At 38.2% G+C, this 14,730-nt stretch overlaps 1 protein-coding gene across 7 annotated transcripts in view; it reads left to right on the top strand.

Moving 5' to 3' along the window:
• The window catches only part of FTO (FTO alpha-ketoglutarate dependent dioxygenase), a 322,975-nt gene that overhangs the window by 58,954 nt on the left and 249,291 nt on the right, over positions 1-14,730 (top strand). For all 7 annotated transcript variants that reach the window (XR_009208215.1, XR_009208214.1, XM_040075506.1 and 4 more), the window contains exons 5-7: positions 245-324; positions 666-809; positions 6,717-6,836. Coding sequence is in view for 5 of the 7 variants with exons in the window: in XM_040075506.1 (XP_039931440.1) it covers positions 245-324; positions 666-809; positions 6,717-6,836 (344 nt within the window). In the remaining 2 variants the exon portion in view is untranslated. The remainder of the gene's footprint in view (positions 1-244; positions 325-665; positions 810-6,716; positions 6,837-14,730) is intronic.

Genomic DNA, 14,730 nt, shown 5'->3' with positions numbered 1-14,730 from the left:
TTCCCCATAAGAGGTGGGAAAATGCCACTTCTAAACTGTCTTGGAGAAAAATAGCGTAAGTAGAAATATTTCTAACTCTAGGGTAGTGAATAGTTATTGTGCTCTGCAAAACATTGGAGTGATGTGAATGAATTCTCTAAGCATTAAAGCAAGAAAAGTAGTGTACTTAATTCATATTCAACCAGATTAACTTTTATTAAGTGCAATTTCTCCCTGTACTTAAGGTTTTCTAATCTGTCCCTAGATGATCTCAATATGACACATCAGCACTGTGTTCTGGCTGGTTTATCACCTCGATTCAGCTCAACTCACAGGGTGGCAGATGTAAGTATCAAAAACATTTCACTGTTTGGTCCCTCGTAAAACCAATATCCTGGTGCCATATATGCAGCACCGGGGTGTCTTATCAGAATTGTGGTTCATCTTATGCTTTTGACTCCAGCTCTTTTCATTAACAACTGCTGTTGTTTATTTTAGATTGAGGTACACTTGGTTCTGCATTGGTAGTTGGCCTTAACTCCCAGGTAGACTTATCAGATGTGAATTGAGAATGTGCTTCACCACACCTCATGGATTGCTGATGAAATATAGTTGAGAAATACAAATTTTCTGAAGTGGCTATATATTTTCTATATTTTCTATATTATTTTATTGTATCTTTATAGTCTTCAAGAGGAACATTGGAATATATACACGGACAGTGTGAACTGGCACTCCAGAATTTACAGACTGATTCTGATTCAATGGCTTTATCTTTGAAATCACTGGAAGCTGCAGTGGTGAAGCAAGTAGAAGAAATACATAATGAGGTGAGATGATCTGCACTGAAAATACTTCAGGCAGGTCTGAGCAGTGCAGTCTTCTTATGGAGTTAATGGCAATTAAGTGTGTTCAGCTGCTTATAGGGCATTGCTTTGTACGAGTTTGCAGTGTGGCTTTTATTGGGACGCTAATTGGGATTACAGTGGAAGTTTTCATTCTTCCTTCTTAAGATCCCTCTGCTGGTAAAGTAAGAGAAGTTTCACAAAATACTACACCAGAAGTGACGGTGTGGTGGTCAAACAGACTACTCTAGCACTTCTCTGGCAGAAAGGAAGGGACAGAAGGGATTAGAGGATTAGAGGGGAAGGAGCAGGTAAATTTTTTTCAGTTATTCCTCCCTGGTTTTCGTCGAACCAGGTTTTCATGTAATGCCATGGGCGGCACAATTGTGAGTGTGGGCTCTAAAGTATGTTCTGAAGAAAATACCGTGGAAATAATTGTGAGGAACATATTTAAGCAGGTCATTTAGTGTTGCAAAAGGCGCAAGTGTATTTATTGCACTTCGACAGGATTCCACTGAAGCTGGCAGTGGAAGCTTTCTTGCTTGGAGCTGTGCTGTATTTCTCCTAAGATAAATTAGAAGCTCTACATAGGTCATTTGCACTCAAATTAGAATTAGTGTAAAATGTTTAAATTGCTGTATGCTGAAGAATATAATATTGTGTAGTGCTACTGAAACTTTGTAGAACTCATTTTTATCTGTATTGTGTTTACAGTTGGTAAAATGGAGCATAGTGTTGGCAAAAGATTTGCGCCCTTGACTTTTACCAAAACAGCTCCTAGGGCAATTTAAAGAAGTCTGATGCATGCAGGGGTTTACAAAACATTAATCAGGCTCAGTCCATAAAACTGCACGCATATGTGGTTTGCACAGCAAGGGCCACAGGCACAGCTGGTGTAAATTTGCACGGGTCCTTTAACATCAAAGCCATGTGCTGTTTACATCAGGTGAGAGAGTAGCCCCTGGTGTTTGCAGTCACCTGAATAATTTTGCAATGTGACATACAGGGATGTTTCCTGTTACACATATGGGATATACTGCAACAGCAGTCCTTGTTTAACTTGTACATATTGTGCACTTAGTAGACACACTGGATCTGTATTTAATTTGAAAAGAGATTACCCATCCACCTATTTTAGTATTCATTTCTTTTTTTTTTCTTAATTTTTTATCCCAAGGTCAAATCTTCACTTGCTATTAGAGTGCTACTTAAATTTCATTTATTGCTGCATAAGTAGACACAATTTCTAGAGGCTTATCTCTGTGGTAAATGTCTATTTCTTTTTCAAACATCACTGAGCTGAAAATATAAAGACCTGTGAAGCTAATCCAACTTTTCCTGCATATAAAAGCTTCCTACTTTCCTGTATGATAAATCTCTGTCTTTTCAGGCACTAATACAGGTTTTAGGTTCAGACTTTACCAGGCAGGTGGGAGAACAAGAGACTGTTTTGTTTCTTTAAAGAATCAAACTCCTTACTGATGCAAATGAGCCTTTCATTTCACTCTCTTAGTTTGTTAGCAATTTTTAATGCAAAATCAGAATAAGACTAAAATCCAAATCTCTATAGGATTAATGGAGAACTGCCACCCAGTTTGCCAATTTTGCCTGTGTATTTTTGATATACAGCTTTCTGTGCTATTCGTAAACCTCCTTGTGATTTTTTTCCCCCTCTTTCTCTGAACCAGAGATCATGAGCTTGAAATGAGATAGCATCTAGAGGAGATGATATTGTTGTGTTTTATTTTTAAATTTTGTCATAACTGAAGTTCTTCAGTTTTAAGTCTCATAACTAGATGCAGCCATTCTTCTTGGTTCTTTATCTTCCTGAACTGCTACGGGTTCATTCTTTTTACCCCCTTACTGCTACCTCCAAGACAATCATCAGAGAACATTAACCAGAACAGAACCATCACAGTTCTAAGCTAAAATATACTAGTTTAGCAGATTCACAGTCTGTGCTGAAATTAACTGCTCTGCCAAATGAGGTCTGGATGAATTATCTGTGTCTGCTCGAGGGAAAAACCTAAGAGCGGGTCTGAAAGAATGAGGAATGATTCTGTGCCTTCACTTTTGTACTCCTGGGCAGGAAAATTGACTTGCTGTGCTGATAAAGTGTGTTTGAACTGAGGATCTGAAGCATAGGTGGAGACTTCATTTTTTTCCAGTTTTGTGGTGGGCAGAGAAATCTCTAAAAGAGTATCTGGGGGGTATCCTTACTTTATGTTAGATTTCCCAGAGTTCATTTGTCACGGCCCTGTCTTGGATGTCTTGACAGAAGTGTTCCTGTTGAAAAAGTAAGATGCTGACCTGAGGAGGATTTTAGCATCTCTAGTGGGCAGCCAGGTGGAAGTTTAATATTTCTTTAAACCTAGCTTTGTTGTCGTGGTCTCCCTCTCTACAACAGCCTTCAAAGGAATATCTGAATAATTGCGAGGTATGTGCTGTGTGTTAGATGTGTGTCACTTTGCTCCCAGTGTGTGCTTTGTAGTTGTAAGTAAAGATAACCTTAATTAAGGGTGTTCACGTGCAGTTTTTCCATATAGCTCATGGCCTTGCAGTCTGAACAAATATTTCAGTGGCAGGGGTGTAGCAGGGTGAACAGATGTAGTTACCTGGCAGCTGTGGAGTACAATAGCCTGACAGTGGCAATCAGATTGTTGTTCGGTCAGAAAAAAATTATCTCAAATGAAATTATCTTGCACAATTCTCTGAATGGGATCCTCTTGCTCCTTCTACTACTTTCCTCTTGCCTGTCTTTCCTAAACATCTGCTTTCCTAAAGCTGCTGAGTACATCTCAAACAGAGCTGAAGGGTACCTGGGGAAAACCAGACAACTAAATTCTTTTTAAAGGAACTAAATACTGCTGGACAGATCATGTAAATGCTTATACATATAAAAATAAATCTGCAGAAAAGATCTTCACCAGCCTGTTCTTCACATTTCAAAGAAATTTTTTCTCGCTCAGACTAATGCAAAATCTGCTAACAGTTCATGTTGGTGTGAGGTACTTTCAAGGCTTCTGTATTTGCTGGCAACAAACTAATATTCAGATGTTCTCAGTGTAGTAAAACACCAGAGAAAGTCTTCTTAGTGTCATGGGATTGCGTTGAAAATATGACAGGTTTCAAACTAAGTTCTTAAGTTTGAAAGGTAGGGGTTTGTTCACATCAGGGCGTTTGCTCAGTTGTGATAATCAGATCCTGATTACCATGATTAAAACTGGAGACTGCATTGGTTGCCTCATTGGTTGTGAGGTACAGTCACTTTTGCCTGCAGCAAATCTGTTTTTATGGCAGCAGTAGATAAATTGAGCTTGGAGAATGCACGGGGAGGTAGAAAGCCTGGGCTGGCTGAGCTGAAGGGATGTGGTGTTAGACACTGAGGTCACAGAGGAGAAAGGGAGAGGTTTAGGCAGCCAAAGGAAGGTTGATATGTTTTAGCACGTTATACCGAGCTGACAGAATGGTTGGTGGCTGACTAGTATGGCAGGGAGAAAATATAGATCACCTACATGCGTGGCATTTAATAACCAGTACTTTTAAATAATTGACTGAGGAGCATTGCCTCACAAAATGTCAAATGCTACTGTTGGCCTTTTACTACCCAGTATTGACAATAACCTAAAATTGGCCTTTAATCATTGCTTAAAGGACAACTTGAAAATTTGTTGAGATTAGACTTATGAAGTCTGATTCTTACTTGCACAGATGTAAGTCATAAGTGAAAATCAATTAGAAGATGAAAATTTTTCCTTAGACACTCAGCTTGTGCATTTTTTATATGTAACTGTGTTTAAGCTGTGTCCTCTTCAGTCACGTAAAATACTTTCTAATGATAACCCCCTGTTTGGGAGATGTTAAAATTAAAACTCTCTGACAAAATCCTTAGCAAGAGATGTTAACCTGAGAGTTTTGTCACAGAAGATGAATGTTCTCTATCTTCCATTCCAGTAGGGCTAGAAATGAACTTTTTGTGTCTCTCCAGTATTTAGTGTTGAGGTTTTTTTTCCTGGTACAGCTTCTCCTGTGCATGGAAGGAGACAAGCCAAGAGGAGTGAGTTCCTGCTTCAGAAAAAAAGTTATTACAGAAGAAAAATCATATCACCCTTGCCTCATCAAGATAATTTTCTTTCTCAGAATCAACAGTTATCTGTTCAGAGGTCATAGTTCAGAGCAGACACTTGTCAAGCAGCTTGGTGGCCACCTTGGAGGGTGAAACATTGCTTTCTTCCCCAACACCAATTTATTAACCCGGGTTAGAGCTAAACAGAGGTGCTGTGAGATGAATGCAGACTAGAGTTTGAGAGCTGTTAGATGGCAGTCCACATCATTAAACAGCCTCTTGTTGCAATTAGGTACACACTGACCTCTGATGAGACCAGCTAATTCAGCAGAAAATGAATTAGCTTGTTGCTATACTTTGTCTTAGACCTAAAAAGCAACCCTTTTGTGTCAAATTATTTATATTTTGTATGGGATCAAGATACATTTAAATTTTGGCCAATATTCCAGAGTAATTAAAGTGACATTACATAGATTATTGCAATAAATCAATATGACTAGGTAGAAATCAGATTGACTGAAATAGATCTATGATGAGTCTTATTTTAACATTGATTTTAATAAAAATATATTTTCATTGATTAATGGCCTCATGATTAATTTCATGGAACCTGTTTGCCAGACATCATGTGGTAGAGGCCAAAAAACTCAAAAAGAAGTGAAGAGGGGAAAAAAAGTTCTTAAAATTCTAATTGAATAAACTGAATAGCTCAGCTTTCTCCAAATTGCATATAGTGATTGTTTTTTTGTTTCTTTTTTTACCAAACCATAACTGGGTCCTTCATACCTCGTTAATATTATAGAGGAAGCAAAGTTTCCTTCAGCTTTTTTTTTTTTTTTTTAAGAAGGATGTCATCAAACTTCTGTGCTAAAACGTCACTGGCTAGCAGTCAGGATTTTTTAAAAACACTTTACGATCTGTGTCCGCCAACTAATCATGTTATATTTTACTAATAAATTTGCTTTAATATTCTTTTTACACACTGAAAATTTAAGGCTTTTTTAAATTGTAATCTTTAATGTATTGACCATGCCTTTAGTTAATGTTAACTGGACCACTTTCAGATTTCTGTAGCTGTTCAGTTTTCTCTTGCAGGAAAGGGAATGTTAGGTAACAGCTTTGGGCAGTTTTCTTTATTCTTTCACTTAGGTAGGTTGTCTTTGTTTGCATCTTCAGGGCTGAGCAGGGATAAACAAATCTTCTTTGTGGTACAAATAGTGATTAAAGCAGCTTTGAACTCAGTGTGAAACCTAACTACCACAACAAAGATAAATATGGAATTCTAAAGACCAGAACTATGGATTACTCTTAAAGAAAAGCAGCATCTCTGGTAACCGGGCTGTCTGGTGAAGGATGAGAAGCTGTGATTCCTTGTGTGCCACCTTCTCATTCCGCAGCCACTGGGCTGAATTCTAGCAATGTTATTACTGCAAGTTTGTTGGTTTTTGTTTTTTGGGTTTTTTTCCCAATCTTCTATGACTGAAACAATTTGAAACCCACTGTTAATCACAATAAGCCAGAATTAGTGCATATTTGACTGGATTTTTTTCATGTTTGTTGTACATATACACCATGTAAAAAACAGGGGGAATAAACGGAGTTGAATTTTTTTACCTCTTTGCGTTTGAAGATAGTAGCTCAGGTCACAGATGGATGTGGAATAGGAATAAACAGCTGGGTGTAAGGGTGTGTTTGGGAATCACCTACTTTGGTAACTGTCTCCTTTTCTGTGGGACTGTTCAGGTATAGCTGGGTTCTTGCATTACCCCATTCCTGCCCCATAAGGACTGTGGATGTTTACGGTGCCATATGTTCTTATCTTGCAGGTTGAATTTGAGTGGCTTAGGCAGTTTTGGTTCCAAGGCAAGAGGTATTTGAAGTGCACTGATTGGTGGCTTAAGCCTATGGCTAAATTGGAAGAATTTTGGAGAAAAATGGAGATTATGGTAAGTACTAGTTTTAAAGTCTAAAGCCTCTAGGGCCTAATTCTGAGAGCACTCACAATTATGTTTTTAATTCTACTGTAGTAATGGGTTTTAGACTTTATTCAGAACATATGAGAAGCAGAATCAATGTCAGCCTTTCACTGTCTCCTCTTACTTTTATCCCCCAGTAGCCAGAAAAAATGTGAGCAAAGTCAGATCCAAAACCCCAGGATTTTAGTTAGTTCTTGACTTTGCTTGTTTTTAAAGTTTGAAAGCCTCATAAAAGCCTCATATGAGCCTTTTAGAGCCTCACAAGATGACAGCCATATATAACACCACACAAATGCTGTGTGTTGTCAACTTTTTTGTACAACGCCCAGACAGACAACTCTGCTAATGACAACAGTGGTGCATGTGTCTGAGGAAAGTTGAGAACAAAATTGGAAGTGCGACTGTCTTTGGTCCACCTGCCCACTGAGACCATAGCCAGAAGTTGCAAGATGGGATTATTTCAAGAATAGATGTAAACATGATTTCTGGGTGCTTCAGAGTACCTTGTGCATTCCTTGAAAAGAGATTCAGTGCCAAGCACTGTTATCCTGTAGCTGCTGCTGTCCATGTAGAGTCTCAGGTGAGAGGCTGTGCTGTGAGACTTTCAGAGCAGTTGCCAGCATGCCTTTTTCTGGATTTGCACTCACAAGGGGCTGTGCTGGCAAACCCATTGTTCTTCTCTCCATCCAACTGCAGCAGAAGCTGCTTCTCGGTCATTTCTGCTGGCCACGGCATAAATTAGCCTCAGTTTGGCTTGGAAGGGTTTGCACTGTAGCTGAGGGTGCTGAGTACCATTTATATCAGAGGCTCTGGAGATGTGGTGCAACAAGAACGTGCTCTGGAGTCTCACGGAAAATGCTGTGACTCGGCTGCTCAAACACGTTGTGAGCTTCCCCAGCAGTGGCTGATTTCAGACTCGGAAAACACGCCTGGAAAAGTGGACATTTCAGTTGTGGATTTAGTTGCCGCAAGAAATCAGTGAACGTTGAATTTTCCTACCAAAGGAGAGAAAATATAAGTTGCTTATGTGTTTGGGGTTTTTTTCCCTTCATTTTTGTCTTCTTATGCGCTCACATTCTTCAGTGACCCTTATAATTAAAAAAAAAAAAAAAAAAAAAATTTGGTTTGTTTTTCTTTCAAATGACAACTTACTCTCTTGTAACACAGGCTTAGATGAGGTAGAGACAAGAACATTTGATATTTTATATCCATTTTGTGTTGAAAACATGGAAAACCAGCAAACTCCGGAGCTCTCAAGGGTTAGGTTTTCTTCGATTGGTGTGACATTGCCATGTGTCTCTAATTAGAGACATGGTGGCGTCAGTGTATCTCCTTTCAACAGGCCTCGGGATGATATTTATCAGCAAACCGAAGCCCGGGCCAAGACAGAAGCTGCTTCTAATTTATATTTTAAGAATCGCTTTAATGTTTTATGACTTATAACATATTAATCACAATTAATTTCAGCTATTGGAGGAGACAGAAGAGAATGTTAATTGGGAATGTCTGTTTTGCCGAGTGCCGGGGTGACTCGGGCCTTTCTGGGGACGCAGGCCGCGTTTCGGGCCGTGGCGCCGGCAGCGGCCGCCAGGGGGCAATGTTGAGCCGCGCTTCGCTCGCTGAGGGCCCGCGGCGGCGCGGCCCGAACGTCCCGAGCGATCCCCGGTTAGCCGTAATCGCTGAGATTCCGTAACACAGGAAATCAATTGCGGGTTAACAAATTCAACAGCAATTTAACATTAAAAAAAAAAAAAAAAAAAAAAAAAAAAAAAAGTGTAGTGTTTTGGTGCATGTTTAGCTTCCTCAGCTACGCTAAATCAAAAGAGTAGTTTTGAAGGTACCCAGTAGTCTGCAGTGTAAAATGCTAGAAGTAAAAATGTCTTAGAATTGCTGGTCTTGTTTTGGAAGAATTTTGCTGCTTAAAAGGAATTATTTTTTTAAAAAGAAAATATTTAAGCAATGTATTTTTCCTTTATGTGTGAGCTGAACAAGTGTTGACTTGTTTTTTTGTATGTGTGCCTAGAGTGATACAAAAGTCAGTCTCAGGCACCTTCTGTGTGGTTTTTTTAGGCTTTCCCCTTGTTTAATAAAGCAGCTATAAAGAAGAAAAGAAAGTTTCAAAAATTATCTTGGATTCTGCTAATTGTAATTACACTGCTGTCACGGCAGAGTATGATATTGCAGGAAGTTTAGCCCAGTGTCTTCAAACCTGTGGGCTTTATTTCATAGTTTTGTACATTATAACAAGCACACAATTTTATCATAATGTTTATTCCTGGCATTTCTTTCCCTGAGGATAGTTTTACTTAGAGCTCACTCTTGTGATGTAAATGTTAAACCTTTCATTTGAATGACATTCTGATAAAACATCACATTTCCCACAATATTACCTCATGAATTTATGAGCCATTAAATCTGAAGCAGTTTAACCAATCTTCCTTTTTTTCTCTCCCTCCCTTGAAAATATGAAGACTATTCATTTGTTGGAGGTTTTTTTTTTTTTAAAAGTCATCCAAGATTAACACGTTATCGCCTGCAACATCAGGATAAATGCTTGCAGAATTCAAAGGGAGAGTTACCATTTGAAAAAAGACCGTACAGGCTTTGCTTTCTGGGTAAAGAGAAGTCTGAAAAGCTGAAATCTCATGTGATGTGAGCAAGTCTTGCTGTAGCTGTTCTGAGATTCAGTGGAGAGACAATTTGTCTCTCAGGGTCTGATATCATGCAAACCTTGCAATCTGACATTTATTTTAGCTAAGAAAATCTGTAACCACCACGCTAAATCTGTAAGAACTGCAGAAGTCCAACAGTCCCTTTTTGGTTATTTTGTTTTAGGTTGATTCACATAAGAAAAGTAAAATATAAATCAATGAAATTATTTTTGTTTGTGGAATGAATAATGAACATATATGGCTACACTTGCATGTTGAATTTTTGAAGGCTTTTTTAAAATGTATCTAGTGGTCCTTAAAAAAAAAAAATAAAGGCCTTTACAGTGCTATATGGTGTGAATTGTATTTCCTGCTTTGACAGTCCATTTAGTAATGTAGCAATGTATTTATATGGCAGTTGGCCTTAATAACCTTTATTGACTTTAGTGGGAAAGAGCCAAGACTGGCATTATTAAAATGTATCAATTTCATTGCAGTATAAAATCACAACATATATAATTATGTTAGGTAGGCTAGGCTCCATTTAATCCCACCTATTTACGCAGGAATTTGGCAAGACGAAAGAAAGTGTGGAACTGAAATGCAGAGAAAAGTATGAGTGACTTGGAGTCGCATTTAACAGCACAAGTGTTTGCCTGCAGTGAAGGACTACTTAAAGGAATGAAACATAGATCTTGAGGAAGTAATTTCTTAATGGGATAACTGAAACACAAGTAGTTGTTTTCAAACACCATTTGTTTCATTTTTTGGCGTCTTAAAAGAGAGCTGATGATAATGAAATGCAGCACACCTTTTACTTTGGAGTAGTGCAAAAGCAGAAGCGTGTACACCCTGTGTAAGTAGAATGATCAAAGTGGCATTGCGTGCAGACTGGTATCTTCTCGCACAACGTTCCTCTTGATTTGTAAAACTTTATTAGAACTGTCTTCAGTCTCGTTTTTACTGTTATTTTCAATAGCAGGCTTTTTATCAGTTTACATAACTGAATTGAAATCAGAGAGCAAGGCTATTTTATTGTAAAATTATTTTTCTTTCCTTTTTGAGGTCTGTTCCGTTATTTGCTCCTATTGCTATATATGAAGTATGTCATAGTTTGAGCTATAAGCCACTATTGTCAGGGGCTTACAGCCTGACAGTTAGAATTGCGTCTACGCTGAAACTTGAGCTACAAAATCTCAGCCCAGAGCCTTTTTTTTTTTTTCCCCAAATTAAAGCAAGGGTTTAAATATGTATTTAAATCAAGAGTACTTCAGTTCCTGGATAACCATGAAAAGCTCTAAGAAGAAATATGCTTTTACAAGGAATTCTCCTAGCTTTTGTAGACTTTGGCACTTTAAACAACTAACCAATTATTTAAAAAAAATAGATAATGGGATCACAAACAGGCTGGTTGGTTGTTTAGCTTCTTTCAGAAATTGCATAGCAACTTAACTGACACTTGAATCGGTTTGACCTTGTCAGCCAAAATTCCAGGAACTCTGAGGTATTATTTTAATTTCTTTTCTGGTTTTCCCGTTGTGCTCAGATATTGCAGTGTCACACTTTATTGGAGGGCCATGTGGCAATGGGTGATTGGATTTGCCTAATGAGCTGTGAAATGTAGGTATAACATGGCAGCTTGAAGACCCAAATTTTACCCATATTTATTGTCTTTTGGGACTCTCCTTATCTGTTTAAGCCAGAGCTTTTAAATAAATGTATTTTTAGTAGATTATATTTTATGTACACTGGAAGTCAGATGTTTCTGGAAATGTATCTTTTATCTTATCAACAACAACAACAAAGCCTGATCTTGGAGAGTTACTTTTCCTTTTTTTCCTTATTTTTTTTTTTCCCCCTTTTCTGGCAATAATTTCTTTGACCCCAATATTTTTAGCTGTCAGAAATGGGAGAAAAGATTTAGCATTGTTTGTAGTAGAATCACAATGAAACTGTAAAAAGAAAAGGAAGTAAAGTTGTATTGCACATCTTTGAGGAAAAAAATTATTTACAATTCTGAGGGAATTCAGACTTAAGCTTCCAAAACAACATGTGTGCTGAAAGCACAAAAGACTGTGTTTATGATTCTCTTTGAAGTGTTTCTGCAACAGGATAAGGAAAATTTTAGAAACTGTCTGATAGTGTTCAGGGTAAATACTTAAACCCCTTTAGAGAATTTCACACATAGATACTGTGCAGCAGAAAAAAGGATACTTATGTTTCCTAAAGCTGCTACAGCCTACAGCTTTGTACTTAAAGACAGAGGTGTTGAATAGAATTCTTCTGAGGATACATCCAGTGACAATATCTACAGGAACATCAGAGCAAACCAGTGGATAGCACTTTCTATTTTTAACCCTTACGTGAGCTGGTTGAGATCTGAGCTGCGTTGATATGAACCACTATAACATTTCTGTTACAAACTGGTATTGTTCAAAGGGCAGCCTTCCCACTCCGCCAGCATTCTGGGAAAACCACACTGGCAACATTCAGGTGGTAATGTACACTGGCATAAGCCAGGAGAAGTTGAGGACCATTGATGTCCTGTGGGACAGTGAGGTGCATTTCTGATGGCCCGGGTGGGAGGACCATGGGTGGGGTGTGTAGCTGTGCCCGTGGTGTGGCCCTGCCTCTGCCTTCCCCTCGGGGTGGATTTGCACCTGAGGTACAAGTTTGACATTTGTAGGTGTTCTTGTGCACACAGCTGGATCTTGGTGAGCTGCAGTTTTGGATAATTAGAACTTACTGTGACAAGGCTTCTTTCTGTGATCCTCACTATTTTTATACTCTTGGACATATACAATTGTGTGTTCTAAATACATGTGCTTGCACGTAAAATGTGATGAGTTCTGTGTTAGTGTTTAAGGCATAAATGCATATACCACAATTAACAGAAATCAAATTTGTTCTCCCAAACCGATAGGTATACACTAGAATAACAGAAGATCTTTCTATCAATAGCGTGTCTATTGAGGCTTATTATTTGCTGTGGAAATAATGATGATGTAGCATTGAGCTGTTGTTTTACCAGTCTCACTATTCTTTGCAAAGTGTTTCACAGGGTCATGGAGTGGCAGGACAAGGGGGAATGGTTTTAAACTGGTGGAGGGCAGGTTTAGTTTGAATATCAGGAAGAAATTGTTTACTGTAAGGCTGTCAAGGCCCTGGCACAGGCAGCTCAGAGAAGCTTTGGCTGCCCCATCCCTGGAAGTGTTCAGGGCCAAGTTGGACAGGGCTCGGAGCAACCTGGGGTTGTGGAAGGTATCCTTGCCCATGGCAGGGGAGGTTGGAATTAAACTGTACTTGAGGTACCTTCCAACCTAGAAGATTCTATTATATGCTTTAATGTTCTCAGAAATCTATTTCCTAGTAGAAAAACCTAATAAAGGACCATATTTGAAGACTGGGAATAGTATTTCTTGAAAATAAATTAATCTGTATTTTTAGAATTTATATGCTATATAGAAATTGATTCATTATTACAAATATTTAAAATTCGTTCTTATTTATTCAGTCCTAGATGTGATCAGATACCGAGCTTATGAATTTGTATTTGTGTATATATGTTTATGGACTTGCTACCTAGAAAAAAAAAAGGATTTGGTTTGGTGTTAAAACTGTGAATTACAGTGGTTTGGCAGGAATAATTTGTACTGTGATTGTTATAAACTAGAGTAAGTTGTGATTTTGAATGAAAGTGAAAGCAAATGGCAGTATGACTAAAATGTCACCATCTACACTGCTGTATTTTTTTAAATACAGCTAGTGTTGCTAATTGTGGTTTTATTGCTATTGTATTTTAGTGGCTCTGTAACCACTATAAAATGGAACACAGCTGCTTTACTTTCCAAATGACTTTGGTAGGCGAAGGAGGTGATGTCTTCTGAAAAGCTGCTTTTGCTGCCATTGATACCTGCTCTTTCCTATCTGATCGTCAGTCCTTCTAATTCCTAACAAGATTGTGGGTGAATAGTATTTTTGTAATGTGTTCTTTAACAGTTACTTCATCTTTGCTCAAAATTGCAGCTTTCATTTTATACATAAAGAAATATAACTTGGCTTCAGAAGTTGCTATGGAGAGCATTATGCCCTGATGAATTAGGTGCTAATTCTTTTACTGACTCTCTGTTTAACTTGTGCCAGTAACTTAGGTGTGCTTTTCAAAATCAGTCTGGCAATCAAAACATTGAGGTCTTACTTTGGTTTTAGATTGCAGACAATTTCTGATCTTAAATTCCTTCTCAATTCAATGTTTTTTCTGTATCTGACAATTATTTATTGGCTATGTCCTAGGGTGAGAACATCCTGCATTTGAAGGAAACCAATGAATTTCTGCCTCCCCATATCATGATTGGAAAATATAGATGGGGCCACATAGTGCGCTTTTTTTTTTTTTTTTTTTTTTTTTTTTTTTTTTTTTTTTTTGCCAGATGGGCAAATTCTGTCTGTTTAAGAAAGAGCTTACTGTGTTTTGGCTGACCCTGATTGTCCCCTGGCAGTTCCCAAGTCTCATTCTCAGCAGCTTTTGAATGAATCTTTTTTCCACTTTCTGTTTGTCACTACACATGCTTCTGCTTAATGATCCTGAAGCTGTAGTTATAATAATGTTTACTATTCTGCAGTAGGAAGATAACTACTGGCTTTTCTCAAATGTTACAAGTGAACATCAGATTTTGGCAGTTTTCCTTGGACTGCTAGTCAATCTGAACTCTATATAATTTTCACAACAGAGGCAATGATATAAAATTTAAATGTAGCAAATCCCTTAAATTATTCCAGTAGAATGATGTGATTGTTTATCACAATCAGACTAGGTTTTGTAGGACTCATTCTGAATTTCTGTAATAGAGTAGCACGATTAAGGGGATGGTGAGAACAGGCCGGATTGTTGCTGGGGAACAGGAACGGCAGAAGCGGAGCTGTGCTCGAGATGAAACCAGCTCTGTGCTTAGCATGCAGTGATCCACAAAGTGCACTGTTAATAGCTGGGAATAGTGCATCAGTTCATGTTGTCTAGCTGCCTAGGGATCAATATCATTGTGTAATAAACTGAAGTGATTATTTTTATGCGTCTGTGTGTATATGTATGCATATACACGCTGCTAATAATTACATTTTAGCTCGATCTTCAAGCTGTGTCCTACATGCTAATGGATTAGAGCTTCACCAGCTAGGTAGAAGGTCAATTGTTCTGTTATGCTGGGGTGGGACTC

Source organism: Hirundo rustica, chromosome 11, assembly GCF_015227805.2.
Source record: "Hirundo rustica isolate bHirRus1 chromosome 11, bHirRus1.pri.v3, whole genome shotgun sequence".
NCBI lineage: Eukaryota > Metazoa > Chordata > Aves > Passeriformes > Hirundinidae > Hirundo > Hirundo rustica.
This window is presented reverse-complemented; position numbering and strand designations above follow the sequence as displayed.